The sequence below is a fragment of the Pelophylax lessonae genome (genome assembly GCF_965119305.1).
Source record: "Pelophylax lessonae genome assembly, chromosome: 2".
Taxonomy (NCBI): Eukaryota; Metazoa; Chordata; class Amphibia; order Anura; family Ranidae; genus Pelophylax; species Pelophylax lessonae.
The window spans coordinates 507,716-533,338 of NC_138769.1; the positions used below are offsets into that span (position 1 = coordinate 507,716).

Consider the following 25,623-nt stretch of genomic DNA (forward strand, 5'->3'; position numbering starts at 1 on the left):
GACCTCTGTGCTTCCATCTACAAGAAACGTCTGACCTCTGTGCTTCCATCTACAAGAAACGTCTGACCTCTGTGCTTCCCATCTACAAGAAACGTCTGACCTCTGTGCTTCCAACTACAAGAAACGTCTGACCTCTGTGCTTCCATCTACAAGAAACGTCTGACCTCTGTGCTCCCATCTACAAGAAACGTCTGACCTCTGTGCTCCCATCTACAAGAAACGTCTGACCTCTGTGCTTCCATCTACAAGAAACGTCTGACCTCTGTGCTTCCATCTACAAGAAACGTCTGACCTCTGTGCTTCCCATCTACAAGAAACGTCTGACCTCTGTGCTTCCATCTACAAGAAACGTCTGACCTCTGTGCTTCCCAACTACAAGAAACGTCTGACCTCTGTGCTTCCATCTACAAGAAACGTCTGACCTCTGTGCTTCCCAACTACAAGAAACGTCTGACCTCTGTGCTTCCAACTACAAGAAACGTCTGACCTCTGTGCTTCCAACAAGGGTTTCTCCACCAACTACTAAGGGGATCAAATACTTATTTTACTCACTGAACTGCAACTCCATTTATAACATTTGTATCATGTGTTTTTCTGGATTTTTGGTTGATATTCTGTCTCCATCATATAAAATACACCTATGATAAAAATTATACTCCCGCCATTTCTATGTAATCTGCAGGGATCAAATCATCTTTTCCCCCTCGGTACCTGTCCCTAAGGTCACCTGTGTGCTCTATAATGATGCCACACCCCCTCTCACCTGTTTCCTGAGGTGTGCCCTATAATGATGCCACGCCCCCTCACCTGTGTTTCCTGAGGTGTGCCCTATAATGATGCCACGCCCCCTCACCTGTGTTTCCTGAGGTGGGCTCTATAATGGTGTCTCCCGGTTTTAGGATCCCGTCTCTCTCGGCGTCCTCCACCATGCGCAGACTGATGCGATCTTTCACGCTGCCTCCTGCGTTGAAGAACTCACATTTGGCCACTAAGGGAAGCAGATATGAGGATTGGTGCACAGTGCATTCAGTGTGTGTAAAAGGCTATTCAGTGTCTAATAGTACAATCCCAATAGAGGAGACAGCGGGGTGCATACAGGAGGGGTAGGAAGGAGGAGAGGAGACAGCGGGGTGCATACAGGAGAGGTAGAAAGGAGGAGAGGAGACAGCGGGGTGCATGCAGGAGGGGTAGAAAGGAGGAGAGGAGAGAGCGGGGTGCATGCAGGAGGGGTAGGAAGGAGGAGAGGAGACAGCGGGGTGCATGCAGGAGGGGTAGGAAGGAGGAGAGGAGACAGCGGGGTGCAGGCGGGGGGGGGGGGGGAGCAGAAAGCGGGGTGCAGGCAGGTGGGCGGGGAGCAGGAAGGCTGTAGGATACTCACACAGCTCACACTTCAGCCCGTGACGCTTTCCGATTTTATTAATGCGGACGAGTGGAGTGTGTCCGATCTTCTGCAGGATGGTGGGCAGGATGGGCGGAGGGGAAACACTGAAACAAGGAGGAGAGTCCAATCAGAGGAGAGCGCGGCCCGGCCAGGACACGCCTCTATACAGGAGGTCATAGCGGACACGCAGTGCCGGGGCCCCGGAGGTGGAACATAGAACACTGGACGTGAAATTCCTTTCAGATTGAATTCAGACTAATTTTTGAGTATTCGGATTTATCAGAATGAAACCGGAATGAATCTTGTTGTGTATGTTCCTTTAATGAATTCCAAATGTTCCAATCACTGATTGGTGTGTGAATAGCGGGTTGCTGAGGGGCGGGAATAGCCGGTTGCTGAGGGGCGGGAATAGCCAGTTGCTGAGGGGCGGGAATAGCCAGTTGCTGAGGGGCGGGAATAGCCAGTTGCTGAGGGGCGGGAATAGCCAGTTGCTGAGGGGCGGGAATAGCCAGTTGCTGAGGGGCGGGAATAGCCAGTTGCTGAGGGGCGGGAATAGCCAGTTGCTGAGGGGCGGGATCAGGAAGCCGGCCGCCACGTCCATAACAACCAATGAGTCATCAGCTGTCAGCGGATTCCCCACTGACAGCTGAAATGTAAACAAAAGAATTCCGGCAACAGAAAAGTCAGAAAACAAATAACCGTATGACCCCTCCCCCTCCTCCCCTCCCCCTAAATCCATACCAGGCCCTTCACCCCACCATGTTGAGGGTTTGTGGCCTGGTATGGTTTAGGAGGATGTGGTGATGGGAGGAACGGGGTCTCCTCCATACTTACGGGAGGATGTGGTAATTGGGGGTGGGGGGATGGGGTCTCCTCCATACTTATGGGAGGATGTGGCGATGGGGGGGTGGAAGGGGGTCTGCCCCATACTTACGGGAGGATGTGGTAATTGGGGGTGGGGGGGATGGGGTCTCCTCCATACTTATGGGAGCATGTGGTGATTGGGGGGTGGGGGGGATGGGGTCTGCCCCATACTTATGGGAGGATGTGGCGATGGGGGGGGGGGGGGTGGAAGGGGGTCTGCCCCATACTTACGGGAGGATGTGGTAATTGGGGGTGGGGGGATGGGGATGGGGTCTCCTCCATACTTACGGGAGGATGTGGTGGTGGGGGGGGTGGGGTCTCCATACTTACGGGAGGATGTGGTGGTGTGGGGGGGTGGGGGAATGGGGTCTCCATACTTACGGGAGGATGTGGTGGTGGGAGGGTGGGGGGATGGGGTCTCCATACTTACGGGAGGATGTGGTGGTGTGGGGGGGTGGGGGAATGGGGTCTCCATACTTACGGGAGGATGTGGTGGTGTGGGGGGTGGGGGGATGGGGTCTCCATACTTACGGGAGGATGTGGTGGTGGGGTGACGCGCTCTGTGGCATTCCCAGCTCCCAGGTACATTTGCTGGGTAGGTCCGGTCGGATCCATTTCCTTTCAGTAACCAACTCCGCTCCACCATTGGTGACGTGATTGTCATTCAGATGAGGACAGGAGGCCATTTCTGCGTTGGGGGGGACCGAGGGCATAATGTCCTGGGGGAGAGGACAACCAATGTCAGGAAATCACCTACAGAATACTGCCCCCCCCTCCCCCCAACATCAGGGACAAGCCAGGAAATCTTGCGTGAAATACAGGGGAGGAAATACCATGCAGCTTGTTCATTCTGTGTCTGCTTCTCTTAGATGTATGTACATTTTCTCATATATTATACATATACACACACACAGTCAGGTCCATAAATATTGGGACATGGACACAATTCTAATCTTTGTGGCTCTATACACCACCACAATGGATTTGAAATGAAACAAACAAGATGTGCTTTACCTGCAGACTTTCAGCTTTAATTTGAGGGAATTTACATCCAAATCAGGTGACCGGTGTAGGAATTACAACAGTTTGTATTTGTGCCTCCCACTTTTTAAGGGACCAAAAGTAATGGGACAGATTAACAATCATAAATCAAACTTTCACTTTTTAATACTTGGTTGTAAATCCTTTGCAGTCAATTACAGCCTGAAGTCTGGAACGCGTAGACATCACCAGACACTGGGTTTCATCCCTGGTGATGCTCTGCCAGGCCTCTACTGCAACTGTCTTCAGTTCCTGCTTGTTCTTGGGGCATTTTCCCTTCAGTTTTGTCTTCAGTAAGTGAAATGCATGCTCAATCCGATTCAGGTCAGGTGATTGACATTGCATATCATTCCACTTTTTTCCCTTAGAAAACTCTTTGGTTGCTTTCGCAGTATGCTTCAGATCATTGTCCATCTGCACTGTGAAGCGCCGTCCAATGAGTTCTGAAGCATTTGGCTGAATATGAGCCGATAATATTTCCCGAAACACTTCAGAATTCATCCTGCTGCTTCTGTCAGCAGTCACATCATCAATAAATACATGAGAACCAGTTCCATTGGCAGCCATACATGCCCACGCCATGACACTACCACCACCATGCTTCACTGATGAGGTGGTATGCTTTGGATCATGAGCAGTTCCTTTCCTTCTCCATACTCTTCTCTTCCCATCACTCTGGTACAAGTTGATCTTTGTCTCATCTGTCCATAGGATGTTCCAGAACTGTGAAGGCTTTTTTAGATGATGTTTGACAAACTCTTATCTGGTCTTCCTGTTTTTGAGGCTCACCAATGGTTTACATCTTGTGGTGAACCCTCTGTATTCACTCTGGTGAAGTCTTCTCTTCATTGTTGACTTTGACACACATACACCTACCTCCTGGAGAGTGTTCTTGATCTGACACACATACACCTACCTCCTGGAGAGTGTTCTTGATCTGACACACATACACCTACCTCCTGGAGAGTGTTCTTGATCTGACACACACACACCTACCTCCTGGAGAGTGATCTTGATCTGACACACATACACCTACCTCCTGGAGAGTGATCTTGATCTGACACACACACACCTACCTCCTGGAGAGTGTTCCTGATCTGACACACATACACCTACCTCCTGGAGAGTGTTCCTGATCTGACACACACACACCTACCTCCTGGAGAGTGATCTTGATCTGACACACATACACCTACCTCCTGGAGAGTGTTCCTGATCTGACACACACACACCTACCTCCTGGAGAGTGATCTTGATCTGACACACATACACCTACCTCCTGGAGAGTGATCTTGATCTGACACACACACACCTACCTCCTGGAGAGTGTTCCTGATCTGACACACATACACCTACCTCCTGGAGAGTGATCTTGATCTGACACACACACACCTACCTCCTGGAGAGTGTTCCTGATCTGACACACATACACCTACCTCCTGGAGAGTGTTCATCTGACACACATACACCTACCTCCTGGAGAGTGTTCATCTGACACACATACACCTACCTCCTGGAGAGTGATCTTGATCTGACACACATACACCTACCTCCTGGAGAGTGATCTTGATCTGACACACATACACCTACCTCCTGGAGAGTGTTCCTGATCTGACACACATACACCTACCTCCTGGAGAGTGTTCTTGATCTGACACACATACACCTACCTCCTGGAGAGTGTTCTTCATCTGACACACATACACCTACCTCCTGGAGAGTGTTCCTGATCTGACACACACACACACCTACCTCCTGGAGAGTGTTCATCTGACACACATACACCTACCTCCTGGAGAGTGATCTTGATCTGACACACACACACCTACCTCCTGGAGAGTGTTCCTGATCTGACACACATACACCTACCTCCTGGAGAGTGTTCTTGATCTGACACACATACACCTACCTCCTGGAGAGTGTTCCTGATCTGACACACACACACACACCTACCTCCTGGAGAGTGTTCATCTGACACACATACACCTACCTCCTGGAGAGTGTTCCTGATCTGACACACACACACCTACCTCCTGGAGAGTGTTCTTGTTCTGACACACATACACCTACCTCCTGGAGAGTGATCTTGATCTGGCACACATACACCTACCTCCTGGAGAGTGTTCCTGATCTGACACACATACACCTACCTCCTGGAGAGTGTTCCTGATCTGACACACACACACCTACCTCCTGGAGAGTGTTCTTGATCTGACACACATACACCTACCTCCTGGAGAGTGATCTTGATCTGACACACACACACCTACCTCCTGGAGAGTGTTCCTGATCTGACACACATACACCTACCTCCTGGAGAGTGTTCCTGATCTGACACACATACACCTACCTCCTGGAGAGTGTTCCTGATCTGACACACATACACCTACCTCCTGGAGAGTGTTCTTCATCTGACACACATACACCTACCTCCTGGAGAGTGTTCTTCATCTGACACACATACACCTACCTCCTGGAGAGTGATCTTGATCTGACACACACACACACCTACCTCCTGGAGAGTGTTCTTCATCTGACACACATACACCTACCTCCTGGAGAGTGATCTTGATCTGACACACATACACCTACCTCCTGGAGAGTGTTCTTGATCTGACACACATACACCTACCTCCTGGAGAGTGTTCCTGATCTGACACACATACACCTACCTCCTGGAGAGTGATCTTGATCTGGCCAACTGTTGTGAAGGGTGTTTTCTTCACCAGGGAAAGAATTTCTCAGTCATCCACCACAGTTGTTTTCCGTGGTCTTCTGGGTCTTTTGGTGTTGCTGAGCTCACCGGTGCGTTCTTTCTTTGTAAGGATGTTCCAAACAGTTGATTTGGCCACACCTAATGTTTTTGCCATCTCTCTGATGGGTTTGATTTGTTTTTTCAGCCTAATGATGGCTTGTTTCACTGATAGTGACAGCTCTTAGGACAGTGGTTCTTAACCTTGTTGGAGGTACTGAACCCCACCAGTTTCATATGTGCATTCACCGAACCCTTCTTAATTGGAAAAATAAAATATGATTTTTTTCAAATTCAAAACATAGCTATATATTTAGGATGATATATATATATATATATATATATATATATATATATATATATATATATATATATATATATATATATATATATATATATATATATATATAGATAGAGGTGTACAAAATAAACAAAACCATTACATAAATACTGAGTACTGACCATTTGTATTACCAAACAAAAAAAAAAAAAAAAACATACCAATACTGCACACTCACTCACGGTATATAACTGTTATACACAGTGGGGGGGCGCCTTTTTAGTAAAACATTTCTCTGCAGAGAACATCACCACATCTACCGACCTTAGTCTTCCTTACTCTGGGCTGGCCTAGTAGTGTGCGGCCTGCTCTGGCCTGGGTCTGGTGTCAGACTGGTGTCAGACTGGTGTCAGACTCACTCAGGGAACCCCCACTCACTAAGCCTCCTCCTAGGAGTTGGACCTCTCCCCCCCTCTAGTCTCCGAGTCCCCGCTCTCACTCTGCTCAGTCTGTCCTTGTCCTCGTCATCAGTGTCCTATGACATGTGAATCACTCTGCCAGGTCCGGGCTCTGTACTGTGGGGATGTTGTGTGTTTCCATGACGAGGACATGCCTCGAAATTGGAGAAATAGTCACTGACAGTGAAGTGGTACCAGCGGAGGGTGTGTGCGTCATCACAAATCATACGAGTCCTCCGCCGAACCCACGATACTGACTCACCGAACCCCTGGGGTTCCATCCACTGTCTTAGGATCTCATATTGAGAGTTGACAGCAACAGATTCCAAATGCAAATAGCACACTTGAAATGAACTCTGGACCTTTTATCTGCTCCTTGTAAATGGGATAATGAGGGAATAACACACACCTGGCCATGGAACAGCTGAGCAGCCAATTGTCCCATTACTTTTGGTCCCTTAAAAAGTGGGAGGCACAAATACAAACTGTTGTAATTCCTACACCGTTCACCTGACTTGGATGTAAATTCCCTCAAATTAAAGCTGAAAGTCTGCAGTTTAGGCCTCGTGCACACTGGACGTTTTTGGAGCTGCTGTTAGCAGCGTCAGACGTTTTTTTTGCAGCTGCAGAATGCCCTCCATGTTATTCTATGGCCTCATGCACACATAGAGCTTTTAGGAGCTCCAAGTGGCATAGGCGTTTTACAGCTCCAAAAAAAACCCAGGAACTGTGCGTTCTGGAGCTGCAGCGTCAAGCTGTAAAAACGTCTGACGCTGCTAAAGGCTGAATAACGTGGCTTAACGTGCGTTAAGCCACGTTATACGTTTTTTTTTCTTCCATTCAAAATCAATGGTTCCCTATGGGAGCCTATTGATTTGAATGGAAGTCGCACCGCAGGTCGGATCAGGATGATCCGACTTGCGGTGCGACTTGCGCTGTGAGAATCTTGAGGGGGAACTCCACGCCAAAATGGGGGAAAAAAACGGCGTGGGGTTCCCCCCCAGGTTCCAAACCAGGCCCTTCGGGTCTGGTATGGAATTTGAGGGTAGCCCCATGCCGAAAAAACGGCATGGGGTCCCCCCCAAAATCCATACCAGACCCTTATCCGAGCATGCAGCCCGGCATACCAGGAAAGGGGAGGGGACGAGCGAGCGGCCCCACCCCCCCTGGATCATACCAGGCCACACGCCCTCAACATGGGGGGGTGTGGGTGCTTTGGGGCAGGGGGGGCTCTGCACCCCCACCTCAAAGCACCTTGCCCCCATTTTGATGAGGACAAGGGCCTCATCCCCACAACCCTGGTGGTTGTGGGGGTCTGCGGGCAGGGGGCTCATCGGAATCTGGAAGCCACCTTTAACAAGGGGGCCCCCCAGATCCCGGACCCCCTCCCTATGTGAATGGGTATGGGGTACACTGTACCCCTACTCATTCACCACATAAAAGGCAGTGTATGGAAATAACGACAGGAGACGTTTTGGAAAGTTTATTAAAAATCTTCATCCGGCTCTTCTTGTCTTCTCCTCTCCGGTCTTCTGCTCTTTTGCTGTCGGCTCTTCTTCTTCCTCCGGTCCTCCTCCGACGACGTCTGCAGCGATTATGCCGGCCTCTGGTCTCTGCAGCTTATTATATAGCCATTAGGGGCGTGGCCGCCAGATGACGTCATCGGGAGATCACGCCCCTAATGGCTATATAATAAGCTGCAGAGACCAGAGGCCGGCATAATCGCTGGAGACGTCGTCGGAGGAGGACCGGAGGAAGAAGAAGAGCGGACAGCAAAAGAGCAGAAGACCGGAGAGGAGAAGACAAGAAGAGCCGGATGAAGATTTTTAATAAACTTTCCAAAACGTCTCCTGTCGTTATTTCCATACACTGCCTTTTATGTGGTGAATGAGTAGGGGTACAGTGTACCCCATACCCATTCACATAGGGAGGGGGTCCGGGATCTGGGGGGCCCCCTTGTTAAAGGTGGCTTCCAGATTCCGATGAGCCCCCTGCCCGCAGACCCCCACAACCACCAGGGTTGTGGGGATGAGGCCCTTGTCATCATCAAAATGGGGGCAAGGTGCTTTGAGGTGGGGGTGCAGAGCCCCCCCTGCCCCAAAGCACCCACACCCCCCCATGTTGAGGGCGTGTGGCCTGGTATGATCCAGGGGGGGTGGGGCCGCTCGCTTGTCCCCTCCCCTTTCCTGGCCTGCCAGGCTGCATGCTCGGATAAGGGTCTGGTATGGATTTTGGGGGGGAACCCCACACCGTTTTTTCCCCATTTTGGCGTGGAGTTCCCCCTCAAGATTCTCACAGCGCAAGTCGGATCACCCGGATCTGTCCTGCGGTGCGACTTCCATTCAAATCAATAGACTCCCATAGGGAACCATTGATTTTGAATGGAGGCGGAAAAAACGCTGCTAAAAGCATCTGTGGCCAAACGTGAGATAATGGAAAAATCTACTGAAAGAACGTTTAGCAGCTGCGTTTTCCTGGCGTCAACAAACAGCTTTGGAGTTTTTATGACGTCCTGTGTGCACGGAGCATAAACACATCTTGTTTGTTTCATTTCAAATCCATTGTATATATGGTGTGTATATATATATATATAATGGGGTATATAGAGTATATATGGGGTACATAGAGTGTATATATGTATATAATGGGGTATATAGAGTATACATGGGGTACATAAAATATATATATATGGTGTATAGAGTGTATATATGGGGTATATAGAGTGTATATGGGGTATATATATATATAGGTATATAGAGTATATAATGGTGTATAGAGTATATAATGGTGTATATATATATATATGGGGTATAGAGTATATATGGGGTACATAAAATATATATATATGGTGTATAGAGTGTATATATGGGGTATATATATATATATATATATATATATATAGGTATATAGAGTATATAATGGTGTACAGAGTATATATGGGGTATATAGAGTATATATAATGGTGTGTATATATATATATATGGGGTATAGAGTATATATTTGAGGTATATAGAGTGTATATGGGGTATATATATGGAGTATATAGAGTTTATATATATAAATGATCTCACCTGAACTCTGTATATCCTCCCCGGAGATCTCACACACGGTGATGCGGGTCGGTCGGTGGTCGGTTTTCCGGTGATCGGTCGGTAAGTGGTCGGTTGTCCGGTGATCGGTGTGAGTTTCTCCCGCTGGAGATCGCGCTGACTCTACCTGAGTGCGCAGTGTGAGGGTGACTGGCTTTAACCCGCAGACGTCTATGATTGGTCAGATGGGAAGGGCCGATCCAATGCAGATCCTCTATTGGTCACACAGAAGGCGGTGGTCCACAGGGCTACACATGATTGGCCAGAAAGTGATAGAGGCGTGTCAGCCAGCAGACATTTATCCAATCCAGGCATCGCTCTGACACCTGTCTATTGGGGGTGACGTCACCAGGAGGCGGAGATAAAAAAAAATCCTTAGAGCCATCAATAAGAGCGACAGACATGGGAGGGATGATGCAACCGCCAGTGTTATATGACTCCGCCCACAGCACCGCCCACTCCCTCCTCTCCCCGCCTATTAACAGCGCCCACTCCCTCCTCCCTCTTCACAGCTCCGCCCACACCATGCGTTGTCGGTGGCTGATAGATTGATGGGGTGGGTCAGTGTTTTTGGGGGGGGGGGGGGTTACTGATTTTTTTTTGGGGGGGGGATCAGTGTTTTTATTTGGGGGGGGGGTCAGTGTTTTGAGGGGGGTCAGTGTTTTGGGGGGTCAGTGTTTTGGGCTGCTCAGTATTTTGGGGGTCAGTGTTTTGGGGATGGGGGGGGGGTCAGTGTTTTGGGGGGGTCAGTGTTTTGGGGGGGGGGTCAGTGTTTTGGGGATGGGGTCAGTGTTTTTTTTGGGGGGGGTCAGTGTTTTGGGAGGGGGTCAGTGTTTTGGGGGGGGTCAGTGTTTTGGGGGGGGGGTCAGTGTTTTTTTTGGGGGGGGGTCAGTGTTTTGGGAGGGGGTCAGTGTTTTTGGGGGGGGTCAGTGTTTTGGGGGGGGGGTCAGTGTTTTGGGGGGTCAGTGTTTTGGGGATGGGGGGTCAGTGTTTTGGGGGATGGGGGGTCAGTGTTTTGGGGATGGGGGGGTCAGTGTTTTGGGGATGGGGGTCAGTGTTTTTTTTGGGGGGGGGGTCAGTGTTTTGAGGGGGGTCAGTGTTTTGGGGGGTCAGTGTTTTGGGCTGCTCAGTATTTTGGGGGTCAGTGTTTTGGGGGGGGGGTCAGTGTTTTGGGCTGCTCAGTATTTTGGGGGTCAGTGTTTTGGGGTATGGGGGGTCAGTGTTTTGGGGATGGGGGGTCAGTGTTTTGGGGATGGGGGGTCAGTGTTTTGGGGGGGGGGGGGTCAGTGTTTTGGGGGGTCAGTGTTTTGGGGGGTCAGTGTTTTGGGCTGCTCAGCATTTTGGGGGTCAGTGTTTTGGGGGATGGGGGGTCAGTGTTTTGGGGATGGGGGGGTCAGTGTTTTGGGGATGGGGGTCAGTGTTTTGGGGATGGGGGTCAGTGTTTTTTTGGGGGGGGGGGGTCAGTGTTTTGGGAGGGGGTCAGTGTTTTGGGGGGGGTCAGTGTTTTGGGGATGAGGGTCAGTGTTTTTTTTTGGGGGGGTCAGTGTTTTGGGGGGGGGGTCAGTGTTTTGGGGGGTCAGTGTTTTGGGCTGCTCAGTATTTTGGGGGTCAGTGTTTTGGGGGGGGGTCAGTGTTTTGGGGGGGGGATCAGTGTTTTTTTGGGGGGGGTCAGTGTTTTGGGGATGGGGGTCAGTGTTTTGGGGATGGGGGTCAGTGTTTTTTTTTGGGGGGGGGGTCAGTGTTTTGGGAGGGGGTCAGTGTTTTGGGGGGGGGGTCAGTGTTTTGGGGGGGGTCAGTGTTTTGGGGGGTCAGTGTTTTGGGCTGCTCAGTATTTTGGGGGTCAGTGTTTTGGGGGGGTCAGTGTTTTGGGGGGGGTCAGTGTTTTGGGGGGGGGTCAGTGTTTTGGGGATGGGGGTCAGTGTTTTTTTTTGGGGGGGGTCAGTGTTTTGGGAGGGGGTCAGTGTTTTGGGGGGGGGGCAGTGTTTTGGGGGGGGTCAGTGTTTTGGGGGGGGGGGGGGTTACTGATTTTTTTTTGGGGGGGGGATCAGTGTTTTTATTTGGGGGGGGGGTCAGTGTTTTGAGGGGGGTCAGTGTTTTGGGGGGTCAGTGTTTTGGGCTGCTCAGTATTTTGGGGGTCAGTGTTTTGGGGATGGGGGGGGGGGGGTCAGTGTTTTGGGGGGGTCAGTGTTTTGGGGGGGGGGTCAGTGTTTTGGGGATGGGGTCAGTGTTTTTTTTGGGGGGGGTCAGTGTTTTGGGAGGGGGTCAGTGTTTTGGGGGGGGGTCAGTGTTTTGGGGGGGGGGTCAGTGTTTTTTTTGGGGGGGGGTCAGTGTTTTGGGAGGGGGTCAGTGTTTTTGGGGGGGGTCAGTGTTTTGGGGGGGGGGTCAGTGTTTTGGGGGGTCAGTGTTTTGGGGATGGGGGGTCAGTGTTTTGGGGGATGGGGGGTCAGTGTTTTGGGGATGGGGGGGTCAGTGTTTTGGGGATGGGGGTCAGTGTTTTTTTTGGGGGGGGGGTCAGTGTTTTGAGGGGGGTCAGTGTTTTGGGGGGTCAGTGTTTTGGGCTGCTCAGTATTTTGGGGGTCAGTGTTTTGGGGGGGGGGTCAGTGTTTTGGGCTGCTCAGTATTTTGGGGGTCAGTGTTTTGGGGTATGGGGGGTCAGTGTTTTGGGGATGGGGGGTCAGTGTTTTGGGGATGGGGGGTCAGTGTTTTGGGGGGGGGGGGGGGTCAGTGTTTTGGGGGGTCAGTGTTTTGGGGGGTCAGTGTTTTGGGCTGCTCAGCATTTTGGGGGTCAGTGTTTTGGGGGATGGGGGGTCAGTGTTTTGGGGATGGGGGGGTCAGTGTTTTGGGGATGGGGGTCAGTGTTTTGGGGATGGGGGTCAGTGTTTTTTTGGGGGGGGGGGTCAGTGTTTTGGGAGGGGGTCAGTGTTTTGGGGGGGGTCAGTGTTTTGGGGATGAGGGTCAGTGTTTTTTTTTGGGGGGGTCAGTGTTTTGGGGGGGGGGTCAGTGTTTTGGGGGGTCAGTGTTTTGGGCTGCTCAGTATTTTGGGGGTCAGTGTTTTGGGGGGGGGTCAGTGTTTTGGGGGGGGGATCAGTGTTTTTTTGGGGGGGGTCAGTGTTTTGGGGATGGGGGTCAGTGTTTTGGGGATGGGGGTCAGTGTTTTTTTTTGGGGGGGGGGTCAGTGTTTTGGGAGGGGGTCAGTGTTTTGGGGGGGGGGTCAGTGTTTTGGGGGGGGTCAGTGTTTTGGGGGGTCAGTGTTTTGGGCTGCTCAGTATTTTGGGGGTCAGTGTTTTGGGGGGGTCAGTGTTTTGGGGGGGGTCAGTGTTTTGGGGGGGGGTCAGTGTTTTGGGGATGGGGGTCAGTGTTTTTTTTTGGGGGGGGTCAGTGTTTTGGGAGGGGGTCAGTGTTTTGGGGGGGGGGCAGTGTTTTGGGGGGGGTCAGTGTTTTGGGGGGGGTCAGTGTTTTGGGGGGTCAGTGTTTTGGGCTGCTCAGTATTTTGGGGGTCAGTGTTTTGGGGGATGGGGGGTCAGTGTTTTGGGGATGGGGGGGTCAGTGTTTTGGGGATGGGGGGTCAGTGTTTTGGGGATGGGGGGGTCAGTGTTTTGGGGATGGGGGGGTCAGTGTTTTGGGGATGGGGGGGTCAGTGTTTTGGGGATGGGGGTCAGTGTTTTTTTTGGGGGGGGTCAGTGTTTTGGGAGGGGGTCAGTGTTTTGGGGGGGGGTCAGTGTTTTGGGGGGGGTCAGTGTTTTGGGGATGGGGGTCAGTGTTTTTTTTTGGGGGGGTCAGTGTTTTGGGAGGGGGTCAGTGTTTTGGGGGGTCAGTGTTTTGGGGGGGTCAGTGTTTTGGGGGGTCAGTGTTTTGGGCTGCTCAGTATTTTGGGGGTCAGTGTTTTGGGGGGGGGTCAGTGTTTTGGGGGGGATCAGTGTTTTTTTTTGGGGGGGGGGTCAGTGTTTTGGGGATGGGGGTCAGTGTTTTGGGGATGGGGGGTCAGTGTTTTGGGAGGGGGTCAGTGTTTTTGGGGGGGGGTCAGTGTTTTGGGGGGGGGGTCAGTGTTTTGGGGGGTCAGTGTTTTGGGCTGCTCAGTATTTTGGGGGTCAGTGTTTTGGGGGGGGTCAGTGTTTTGGGGGGGGTCAGTGTTTTGAGGGGTCAGTGTTTTGGGCTGCTCAGTATTTTGGGGGTCAGTGTTTTGGGGTATGGGGGGTCAGTGTTTTGGGGATGGGGGGTCAGTGTTTTGGGGATGGGGGGTCAGTGTTTTGGGGGGGGGGGTCAGTGTTTTGGGGGGTCAGTGTTTTGGGGGGTCAGTGTTTTGGGCTGCTCAGCATTTTGGGGGTCAGTGTTTTGGGGGATGGGGGGTCAGTGTTTTGGGGATGGGGGGGCAGTGTTTTGGGGATGGGGGGTCAGTGTTTTGGGGATGGGGGTCAGTGTTTTTTTTGGGGGGGGGGGGGGTCAGTGTTTTGGGAGGGGGTCAGTGTTTTGGGGGGGGTCAGTGTTTTGGGGATGGGGGTCAGTGTTTTTTTTTGGGGGGGTCAGTGTTTTGGGGGGGGGTCAGTGTTTTGGGGGGTCAGTGTTTTGGGCTGCTCAGTATTTTGGGGGTCAGTGTTTTGGGGGGGGGGCAGTGTTTTGGGGGGGGGTCAGTGTTTTTTTTTGGGGGGGGTCAGTGTTTTGGGGATGGGGGTCAGTGTTTTGGGGATGGGGGTCAGTGTTTTTTTTTGGGGGGGGGTCAGTGTTTTGGGAGGGGGTCAGTGTTTTGGGGGGGGGTCAGTGTTTTGGGGGGGGTCAGTGTTTTGGGGGGTCAGTGTTTTGGGCTGCTCAGTATTTTGGGGGTCAGTGTTTTGGGGGGGGTCAGTGTTTTGGGGGGGGGTCAGTGTTTTGGGGGTGGGGGTCAGTGTTTTTTTTTGGGGGGGGTCAGTGTTTTGGGGGGGGGTCAGTGTTTTGGGGGGGTCAGTGTTTTGGGGGGGGTCAGTGTTTTGGGGGGTCAGTGTTTTGGGCTGCTCAGTATTTTGGGGGTCAGTGTTTTGGGGGATGGGGGGTCAGTGTTTTGGGGATGGGGGGTCAGTGTTTTGGGGATGGGGGGTCAGTGTTTTGGGGATGGGGGGTCAGTGTTTTGGGGATGGGGGGGTCAGTGTTTTGGGGATGGGGGGGTCAGTGTTTTGGGGATGGGGGTCAGTGTTTTTTTTGGGGGGGGTCAGTGTTTTGGGGGGGGGGTCAGTGTTTTGGGGGGGGTCAGTGTTTTGGGGATGGGGGTCAGTGTTTTTTTTGGGGGGGTCAGTGTTTTGGGGGGGTCAGTGTTTTGGGGGGGTCAGTGTTTTGGGGGGTCAGTGTTTTGGGCTGCTCAGTATTTTGGGGGTCAGTGTTTTGGGGGGGTCAGTGTTTTGGGGGGGATCAGTGTTTTTTTTTGGGGGGGGGTCAGTGTTTTGGGGATGGGGGTCAGTGTTTTGGGGATGGGGGTCAGTGTTTTTTTTGGGGGGGGGTCAGTGTTTTGGGAGGGGGTCAGTGTTTTGGGGGGGGTCAGTGTTTTGGGGGGGGTCAGTGTTTTGGGGGGTCAGTGTTTTGGGCTGCTCAGTATTTTGGGGGTCAGTGTTTTGGGGGGGGGGTCAGTGTTTTGGGGGGGGGTCAGTGTTTTGGGGGGGGGGTCAGTGTTTTGGGGATGGGGGTCAGTGTTTTTTTTTGGGGGGGTCAGTGTTTTGGGAGGGGGTCAGTGTTTTGGGGGGGGGGTCAGTGTTTTGGGGGGTCAGTGTTTTGGGCTGCTCAGTATTTTGGGGGTCAGTGTTTTGGGGGGGGGTCAGTGTTTTGGGGGGTCAGTGTTTTGGGCTGCTCAGTATTTTGGGGGTCAGTGTTTTGGGGGATGGGGGGTCAGTGTTTTGGGGATGGGGGGTCAGTGTTTTGGGGATGGGGGGGTCAGTGTTTTGGGGATGGGGTTTAGTGTTTTGGGGATGGGGGGGTCAGTGTTTTGGGGATGGGGGGGTCAGTGTTTTGGGGATGGGGGGGTCAGTGTTTTGGGAGGGGGTCAGTGTTTTGGGGGGGGTCAGTGTTTTGGGGGGGGGTCAGTGTTTTGGGGATGGGGTCAGTGTTTTTTTTTGGGGGGGTCAGTGTTTTGGGAGGGGGTCAGTGTTTTGGGGGGGGGTCAGTGTTTTAGGGGGGGTAAGTGTTTTGGGGGGTCAGTGTTTTGGGCTGCTCAGTATTTTGGGGGTCAGTGTTTTGGGGGTCAGTGTTTTGGGGGGGGTCAGTGTTTTGGGGGGGTCAGTGTTTTGGGGGGTCAGTGTTTTGGGCTGCTCAGTATTTTGGGGGTCAGTGTTTTGGGGGATGGGGGGTCAGTGTTTTGGGGATGGGGGTCAGTGTTTTGGGGATGGGGGGGGTCAGTGTTTTGGGGATGGGGGTCAGTGTTTTGGGGATGGGGGGGGTCAGTGTTTTGGGGATGGGGGGGTCTGTGTTTTGGGGATGGGGGGTCAGTGTTTTGGGGATGGGGGGGTCAGTGTTTTGGGGATGGGGGTCAGTGTTTTTTTTGGGGGGGGTCAGTGTTTTGGGAGGGGGTCAGTGTTTTGGGGGGTCAGTGTTTTGGGGGGGGGGGTCAGTGTTTTGGGGATGGGGGTCAGTGTTTTTTTTGGGGGGGGTCAGTGTTTTGGGAGGGGGTCAGTGTTTTGGGGGGGGGTCAGTGTTTTGGGGGGGTCAGTGTTTTGGGGGGGGTCAGTGTTTTGGGCTGCTCAGTATTTTGGGGGTCAGTGTTTTGGGGGGGTCAGTGTTTTGGGGGGGGTCAGTGTTTTGGGGGGGATCAGTGTTTTTTTTTTTTTGGGGGGGGGGTCAGTGTTTTGGGGGGGGGGGGGGGGTCAGTGTTTTGGGGATGGGGGTCAGTGTTTTGGGGATGGGGGTTAGTGTTTTTTTTGGCTGCTCAGTGTTTTGAGGGGTGGTGGTCAGTGTTTTGAGGGGATGGGGGGGTCAGTGTTTTGAGGGGTGGTGGTCAGTGTTTTGAGGGGATGGGGGGGTCAGTGTTTTGAGGGGTGGTGGTCAGTGTTTTGAGGGGATGGGGGGGTCAGTGTTTTGAGGGGATGGGGGGGGGTCAGTGTTTTGAGAGGATGGGGGGTCAGTGTTTTGAGGGGATGGGGGGTCAGTGTTTTGAGGGGATGGGGGGTCAGTGTTTTGAGGGGTGGTGGTCAGTGTTTTGAGGGGATGGGGGTCAGTGTTTTGAGGGGATGGGGGGTCAGTGTTTTGGGGGGATGATGTATTCTTTTGGGGGGGGGTCAGTGTTTTGGGATTAATGTTCGCTGTCAGTTTTGGGGGGGTTGGCTTTGATGGGGTTCTATCAGTGTTTGGGATGGGAGACGGGGTGTGTTAGGGTGTCAGTGTTTTGGGGGGAGGTGGAGGGGTGTCTGTTTTGGTGGGGACAGTTGGGGGGGGGTTGTCAGTGTTTTGGTGAGGTCAGTATCGGGGAACAGTATTTTCGAGGGGTGGGGAATGTTTTTGGGGGGTTCAGTGTTGGGGTTCAGTGTTTTGGGAGGGAAATGTTTTGATGGGGGTCGATATTGGGTGTTAGTGTTTGGGAGTTTTAGTGTTTTGGTGAGGTCATTGTTGGTTGTCAGTGTTTTTGGGGTGTGGGGAGGATGTCTGTTTTGGGGGGTTAATGTGGGGTGTCAGTGTTGTGGGGGACAATGTTGGGTGTTTTCAGTGTTTGGGGTGTCATTGTTTTGGTGGGGTCCACGTTGGGTGTCAGGATTTTTGGGGGGGGGTCAAAGTTGGTTGTCAGTGTTGAGTGTGTGCTAGGCGGGAAGTCAGTGTTTCGGGGGGGGAGGGGGCATTGGGGTGTCAGTGTTTTGGTGAGGTCATTGTTGGTTGTCAGTGTTTTTGGGGTGTGGGGAGGATGTCTGTTTTGGGGAGGTCAATGTTTCAGACTGGGGAGGGGGCATTGGGGTGTCAGTGTTTGGGATGGGAGTGTTGCAGTGTCGGGGGGGGGGAACTGAACAGCCTGATTTTATTGCCCCAACTGCATGTGTAATCGAACCCCAACAGCCACACAAAAACAGCAGGACTGGGGAGTGCCTGAAGAACGGGGGGGGGGAGGGGATTGTTAGGTCACATTAGTACATTTTTGAGAACAGGTGAGCTAAAAAATTTGAACAGAAGAGCGGGGGGTGGGGGCACCTCATAGATCGGAGACACAGAACTGCAGGCCGGCATTGGATAACCTGGAGCCGGGCGGAAGGATGAAATAACGGGGTTCTGGATGAGGTGAGAGGCCGAAACTACCCGAAAAATGAAGGAAGTCCGGGACCTCAGCCTCACCTTCTCCTAAGCCCGGGACCTCAGCCTCACCTTCTCCTAAGCCCGGGACCTCAGCCTCACCTTCTCCTAAGTCCGGGACCTCAGCCTCACCTTCTCCTAAGCCCGGGACCTCAACCTCACCTTCTCCTATGCCCGGGACCTCAGCCTCACCTTCTCCTAAGCCCGGGACCTCAGCCTTACCTTCTCCTAAGCCCGGGACCTCAGCCTCACCTTCTCCTAAGCCCAGGACCTCAGCCTCACCTTCTCCTAAGCCTGGGACCTCAGCCTCACCTTCTCCTAAGCCTGGGACCTCAGCCTCACCTTCTACTAAGTCTGGGACCTCAGCCTCACCTTCTCCTAAGCCCGGGACCTCAGCCTCACCTTCTCCTAAGCCCGGGACCTCAGCCTCACCTTCTCCTAAGCCCGGGACCTCAGCCTCACCTTCTCCTAAGCCCGGGACCTCAGCCTCACCTTCTCCTAAGCCCGGGACCTCAGCCTCACCTTCTCCTAAGCCCGGGACCTCAGCCTCACCTTCTCCTAAGCACGGGACCTCAGCCTCACCTTCTCCTAAGCCCGGGACCTCAGCCTCACCTTCTCCTAAGCCCGGGACCTCAGCCTCACCTTCTCCTAAGCCTGGGACCTCAGCCTCACCTTCTACTAAGCCTGGGACCTCAGCCTCACCTTCTACTAAGCCTGGGACCTCAGCCTCACCTTCTACTAAGCCCGGGACCTCAGCCTCACCTTCTCCTAAGTCTGGGACCTCAGCCTCACCTTCTCCTAAGCCCGGGACCTCAGCCTCACCTTCTCCTAAGCCCGGGACCTCAGCCTCACCTTCTCCTAAGCCCGGGACCTCAGCCTCACCTTCTCCTAAGCCCGGGACCTCAGCCTCACCTTCTCCTAAGCCCGGGACCTCAGCCTCACCTTCTCCTAAGCCCGGGACCTCAGCCTCACCTTCTCCTAAGCACGGGACCTCAGCCTCACCTTCTCCTAAGCCCGGGACCTCAGCCTCACCTTCTCCTAAGCCCGGGACCTCAGCCTCACCTTCTCCTAAGCCTGGGACCTCAGCCTCACCTTCTACTAAGCCTGGGACCTCAGCCTCACCTTCTCCTAAGCCTGGGACCTCAGCCTCGCCTTCTCCTAAGCCTGGGACCTCGGCCTCACCTTCTCCTAAGCCCGGGACCTCAGCCTCACCTTCTCCTAAGCCCGGGACCTCAGCCTCACCTTCTACTAAGCCTGGGACCTCAGCCTCACCTTCTACTAAGCCTGGGACCTCAGCCTCACCTTCTCCTAAGCCTGGGACCTCGGCCTCGCCTTCTCCTTGTGTACCACCAGAAAGAGTTCTTTACAGGACCGGCCACCAGCTCAGACACTCGGCCTGCTGAGGTGATGGGAACATTGTCACTGAGGGTTAGGGTTCAAAATGCAGCTTTTGAAGCACCAAGAGAACCGAATTCCTGATTAAAACATGGGAAGCCGCGATTCTCCGCAACAAGATCACAAAGGCCGGACCATTGATGATGCAGAGGGCCAAATGCTGGTCCAGAATTCATCCCAAAGAGAATTTCCCGGGGTGAAAGTTAAATGACTGGCACCAGGGGAACTTTGCCTTCTAGGTGCAGTGATGGACTTTGCAGGAAGTGGACTTCTTAGCTTTTAGCATCCTGGGGGTCACTGACTCTGACGCCGATGTCCCGAGGCCTTGCCAATAACCATGAAACAGTAAATTGTTCCTCAAAACAGAAGATCTGATTGGCCTGGAAGAGCCCACAGAGGATTCTCCCCGGATATTTATAATTAGGTTCCGATCTCTGAAGGTTCACAATCCAGTTGGACCACCCAGTCCCAGTAACAAAGTGGCTCCCGATGCTTAATTTGTGTGTCCTTCAGATTCAGAGACGGAGTCACACCTGGGGCTGTGCCACAGCTCTGGACGTGGAAAGGGGTCTGGGGGCTAAGATAACCAGAACACAAAGGTCTGGAAAGCGTCACACTGCAGGGCTCAGTGCCTGGAGGTCTCGTTCCAGTTCAACGAGGTTCAGTTACAAGCCTCCAGTGCCGGTACTAAGGCTATGCCAATCCAGATAGCTACTTGCCATAAAATCCCTTTCTCTGAGTTCATTGGACGGACACAGCCAGAGGCGGCTCTCTAATTAGGTAAATTAGGCGGTCGCCTAAGGCTTCGCACTCGTGGGGGCCTTGGAGCCACCTAATTTGCCTAACGCACTGCAGGGGGGGAGGGGTCGGTCCACCCCGGGTGCCACGCATGGGGCGTGTCAGAGAGCAGAACGCAGGGGACAGGGACGGACTAAGCGAACGCCTTAGCGCTGGCTCTGGCTCCGCCCCCACATAACTAGTACTGACTGGTTGCTAGAGCCGCCTAGCATCTAGCAACCAGTGCTCCCTCACTGCCCAGTGTTGAAAGCGGAGGATTTAACTTCCTCCTCCGCACGCCGAGGGCGCTTCCTGGGGCCAGAAGCAGCTGCCCCTTAAGTTGAGCCTGTGGCACCTTGGAACAGCCCGGGACTGGGGAGGGGGTGGGAGAAAACTTCACCGCCGCCGTCCTGACCCGAGAAGCAGCGGCGCAGCATCCCTAGCAGGCCGCCACCTCCCAGTCAGAGCCTTCACTCCTTCCCCAACCTCCGCTGCCAGCTGTCGCTGTCCTCAACAAGAAGGAAGACAGGCTGACCGAGGGCCCAGAGGACGAAGACGGTGGGAGGTAGGTGCATCACACACACCTACCCACAGACAGGGGGACCCAGGAGGGACAGCAGGCAGGGCTAGGGGTCTCACCCACCCTCCTCTCTCTTACCCACCCCCCCTCTTTCTCTTTCACCCCCCACTCACTTACCCACCCCCTCTCTCTCTCTTCCCCCCCTCTCTCTCACCCACCCCCCACTCACTTACCCACCCCCTCTCCTCTCTTCCTCCCCCTCTCTCGCTCTTCCAGCCCCCCTCTCTCTCCCACCCCCCCTCTCACCCATCCCCCCATTCAATCTCACCCACCCCCCTCTCTCACTCTCTCTACCACCCCCTCTCTCTCTTCCTCCCTCCCCCTCTCTCTCTCTGTTACCCCCTCTCTCTCTCCCCCTCCCTCCCTCTCCCTCCCTCTCACCTTCCCCTCCCTCCCTCTCTCTCTCTTACCCACCCCCCTCTTTCTCTTTCACCCCCCACTCACCTACCCACCCCCTCTCTCTCTCTTCCCCCCCTCTCTCTCACCCACCCCCCACTCACTTACCCACCCCCTCTCCTCTCTTTCTCCCCCCTCTCTCGCTCTTCCAGCCCCCCTCTCTCTCCCACCCCCCCACTCAATCTCACCCACCCCCCTCTCTCACTCTCTCTACCACCCCCTCTCTCTCTTCCTCCCTCCCTCTCTCTCTCTCTGTTATCCCCTCTCTCTCTCCCTCCCTCTCACCTTCCCCTCCCTCCCTCCCTCTCTCTCTCCCACCTCCTCTCTCTCACCCACCCCCTCTCTCTCTCTCTCTCTCTCTCACCCACCCCCTCTCTCTCTCTCACCCACCCCCCTCTCTTCCACCCCCCCTCTCTCTCTTCCACCCCCTCTCTCTCACCTACCCCCCCTCTCTCTCTTCCACCCCCTCTCTCTCTTCCACCCCTCTCTCTCTTCCACCCCCTCTCTCTCTTCCACCCCCTCTCTCTCTCACCCACCCCCCCTCTCTCTCTTCCACCCCCTCTCTCTCTTCCACCCCCTCTCTCTCTCACCCAACCCACACTCTCTCTTCCACCTGCCACTCTCTCTCTTACTCACCCCCTCTCTCTCTCTCCCCTCCCCCTTCTCCCCTTCCCTCTCTCCCTTCCTCTCACCCTCCCACCCTCTCTCTCCCCCTTATTTTTCTCTCACTCCCCCCCCACCCACTTTTTCTCTCTCTCACCCTCCTCTCTCATCCCCCTTTCCCTCTCTTACCCCCCCCCCCTCCCCCGTCTCTCTTTCCTGTGAACTGGACTAGTTAACTCCTGGAGGGGGTAAAGGAGCAATTTATTAGCAATTCCATTAGTCAGAAAAGTGCAGCAAGGAGGGGTAAATGTTCTGCCTGTGGTGCATTAGTGACCAGTTACAGTTATTTAACCCCTTTGTGCTGCATTAGTGGTGTCGGTGTTAATTGACACTGCCAGTGACCACCAATGCAGCACAAATAGATTAAATAACTCCGCCAATGGGAAGGGATGAATGTCGAATTTCTAGTTTAAACCTAACTAGCCTTAGAAAATTCTCCCATCCCCCTCCTAATGACTATGCTGGTTAACCCTTGTAGAGAATATGTATAACCCTGTTTTCAGACTTCTCCAGTCTGGTCACGTTATTCTTTGTGTGCTCCGGTGGTATATGCAGGGAGAAGAGGGATGGGACATGGGAACCTATGGGTGATTTCACCGCTCCAGGTTTTACTGGTCATTGTCAAGTGCTCTCTCTTCCCCCCTGCAGCCACGGCTGACATAATCCATGAGTTAGGGGGTACAAATTGCTTGTCTGAAAACCCATGCTATGCCCCTACACATAACCCACGTTTTGAGGGACAAGGGACCTTAATGCTGCTGTGCTCAGGCCATGTTAACCACTTAAGCCCCGGAAGATTTTACCCCCTTCCTGACCAGGGGGGTTTTTTGCAATTTTTTACTGTACCCAAATTAAATTGACGTCCTTTTTTTGCCACAAACAGAGATTTCTTTTGGTGGTATTTCATCACCTGTGCGATTTTTTGATCATGTGCTATAAACAAAAAAAGAGCATAAATTTTGCAAAAATAATATTTTTTATATGAAATTCCCCCAAAAAAATGTAAAAATCTAAATTTCTTAACATTTTCGTCCAATTTGTTTTCTGCTGCATATGTTTGGTATAAAAAATTGCAAAAAGCGTATTTTGATTGGTTTGCGCAAAAGTTATCGCGTCTACTAACAAAGGGAAAGATTTTTGTCATTTTTGGTGTTTTTTTTTTTTTTTAACCGGTTGCCGACCGCCGCGCGACTATATACTGCGGCGGTCAGCCCGGGCCAGGCAGAGTGACGTATGGGTACGTCACTCGCCTGTCACTGACTTGAGAGCCTATTGCGGGCGGGCGCGCGCCCGCCGCAGCTCGTTCGCTGACAAGTCCGTGCGTGTGACCCGCGGACTCGATGTCCGCCGGTCACACTACGATCGCTCCGGTGAAGGGAGAAAGGCGGAGCGGCTTATGTAAACAAGCCGCCCATCATTCTCCCTGGTGTAAAAATGAAGATCAGACGGTTCTACTATGTAGGACCGTTGATCTTTGTTTTTACACCAATAGCCATGTCCCACTACAGTTAGAATCACACCCCTAGGGACACACTTAACCCCTCCCTCTCCAATACAGTTAACCCCTTCCCTGCCAGTGTAATTTTTACAGTAACAGTGCATATATATAGCACTGATTACTGCAGTAATGTCACTGGTACCCCCAAAAGTGTCAAAAATGTCAGTCAGGGTCCGATCTGTCCGCCGCAATGTCGCAGTACCGAAAAAAAAATCGCAGATCGCCGCCATTACGCGTTAAAAAAAAAAAACACCAAAAATGACAGAAATCTTTCCCTTTGTTAGTGATAACTTTTGATAACTTTTGCGCAAACCAAAATACGCTTTTTGCGATTTTTTTTTTTACCAAACATATGTAACAGAAAACAAATTGGCCGAAAATGTTAAAAAATTTAGATTTTTACATTTTTTTGGGGGGAATTTATATAAAAAAATGTGAAAAATATTGTTATTTTTGCAAAATTGACGCTCTTTTTTTGTTTATAGCGCATGATCAAAAAGTCGCACAGGTGATCAAATACCACCAAAAGAAAGCTCTGTTTGTGGGGAAAAAAGGACGTCAAATTCGTTTAGGTACAGCGTCGCACGACCGCGCAATTGTCCGTTAAAGTCACGCAGTAAAAAAATCGCAAAAAAAACCCTGGTCTTTTAGCAGCCAAATCCTCCGGGGCTTAAGTGGTTAACGAGTAATGGCGGCGATCTGCGATTTTTTTGCGGGACTGCGACATTGCAGCGGACAGATCGGACCCTTGACTGACATTTTTGACACTTTTGGGGGTACCAGTGACATTACTGCAGTAATCAGTGCTATACATATGCACTGTTACTGCAAAAATGACACTGGCAGGGAAGGGGTTAACTGTATTGGAGAGGGAGGGGTTAAGTGTGTCCTAGGGGCGTGTTTCTAACTGTGATGGGACAGGTCTACTAGTGTAAAAACAGAGATCAACGGTCCTACATAGTAGAACCGTCTGATCTCTGTTTTTACACAGGGAGAATGACAGGCGGCTTGTTTACATTAGCCGCCCGCCTTTCTCCCGCTGTACTGATCGTAGTGTGACCGGCGGACATCGGGTCCGCCGGTCACATGCGCGGACTCTCCAGTGAACGAGCCGGGGCGGGCGCGTGCCTCAGCGGGCGTGCGCTCGCCCACTATTGGCTCACAAACCGGTCACAGGCTAGTGACGTGTATATATACGTCACTTTGCCTGGCCGGGGTTGGCAAGCGGTTAAGAGCGTGTCTCACTTAAGCGGGCCTCGCACAATTATTTTTCCCATTATGGGCGTGAGTGGGGCCTCATGTCTAAGATTTGCCTAAGGCCTCACAAAGCCCAGAGCCGCCTCTGGTCACAGCACTCCATATCCAGAATCATGGGGTTATAGCGCCTCCTACAGGAGTTGGACATTAGGCAGAAAAAAAGACTTGGCTACTCCTATGGGCAGTCTTAGCTGGTAAACAACCCCCTCTCTGCTATAGGCCTCCAGTTTAGTAACAAGCAGTGTCAGAAGTACAAACTCCATAGAGGGGTGGGAGCTGTGTCCATCAATGAACTCAGAGAATGGATTTTACAGTAACAAAAATCCCATTTTCTCTTTTGTTCATTGACGAACACAGCTCTCCATATTTAGAACCATAGGGATGTCCCCAAGCAGTGCTAAAAAGATAAATGAGTTGTGGGACAAAAAAACCCCAAGGCTAAACCAAGAAGCCAAACCGAGAAACAGGACCTTAACAAGAACAACAGGAGCCCCACCCGAAAGAAACGCACCCCCAAAAGAGGGAACAGACCCTCTAAACAGCAGCCTGTAAAACCTTGCGGCCAAAGGAAGCATCCGCAGATGCCAAAACGTCCACTTTATAAAACTTCATGAAAGTGTGCACCGATGACCAAGTGACCGCATGGCAAACCTGGGCTACCGACGTCTGATGACGGAAGGCCCAAGAAGCACTAAGCGCCCGAGTACAGAGAAAGGAGGAACCTGACCCCTGGGCTACCGACGTCTGATGACGGAAGGCCCAAGAAGCACTAAGCGCCCGAGTACAGAGAAAGGAGGAACCTGACCCTTGATAGAATAGGCCTGAGTCACACCCTGTCAGATCCCTCTGGAAATGGTAGCAGAAGAAGTGGACAGCCCCTCCTTTGGTTCGTCTGTATTCACAAACAATAAGTACTGAGTGGCAGCCAGATACACCCGAATAGCCCGAACCACATCCAGGGTATAC

At 52.5% G+C, this 25,623-nt stretch overlaps 1 protein-coding gene across 6 annotated transcripts in view; it reads right to left on the reverse strand.

Moving 5' to 3' along the window:
- The window catches only part of CBS (cystathionine beta-synthase), a 69,726-nt gene extending 59,655 nt beyond the window's left edge, over nucleotides 1–10,071 (reverse strand). For 5 of the 6 annotated variants that reach the window (XM_082247281.1, XM_082247283.1, XM_082247282.1 and 2 more), the window contains exons 1-4: nucleotides 9,848–9,905; nucleotides 2,777–2,964; nucleotides 1,379–1,485; nucleotides 854–988 (exon numbers count right to left, since the gene is read on the reverse strand). In XM_082247281.1, the coding sequence (XP_082103407.1) occupies nucleotides 854–988; nucleotides 1,379–1,485; nucleotides 2,777–2,958 (424 nt within the window). In that variant the 5' untranslated portion in view covers nucleotides 2,959–2,964; nucleotides 9,848–9,905. Of the gene's footprint in view, nucleotides 1–853; nucleotides 989–1,378; nucleotides 1,486–2,776; nucleotides 2,965–9,847; nucleotides 9,906–9,992 lie in introns of those variants that run through there. The other variant, XM_082247279.1, reaches the window with a different exon arrangement.
- Nucleotides 10,072–25,623: the final 15,552 nt, after the last annotated feature.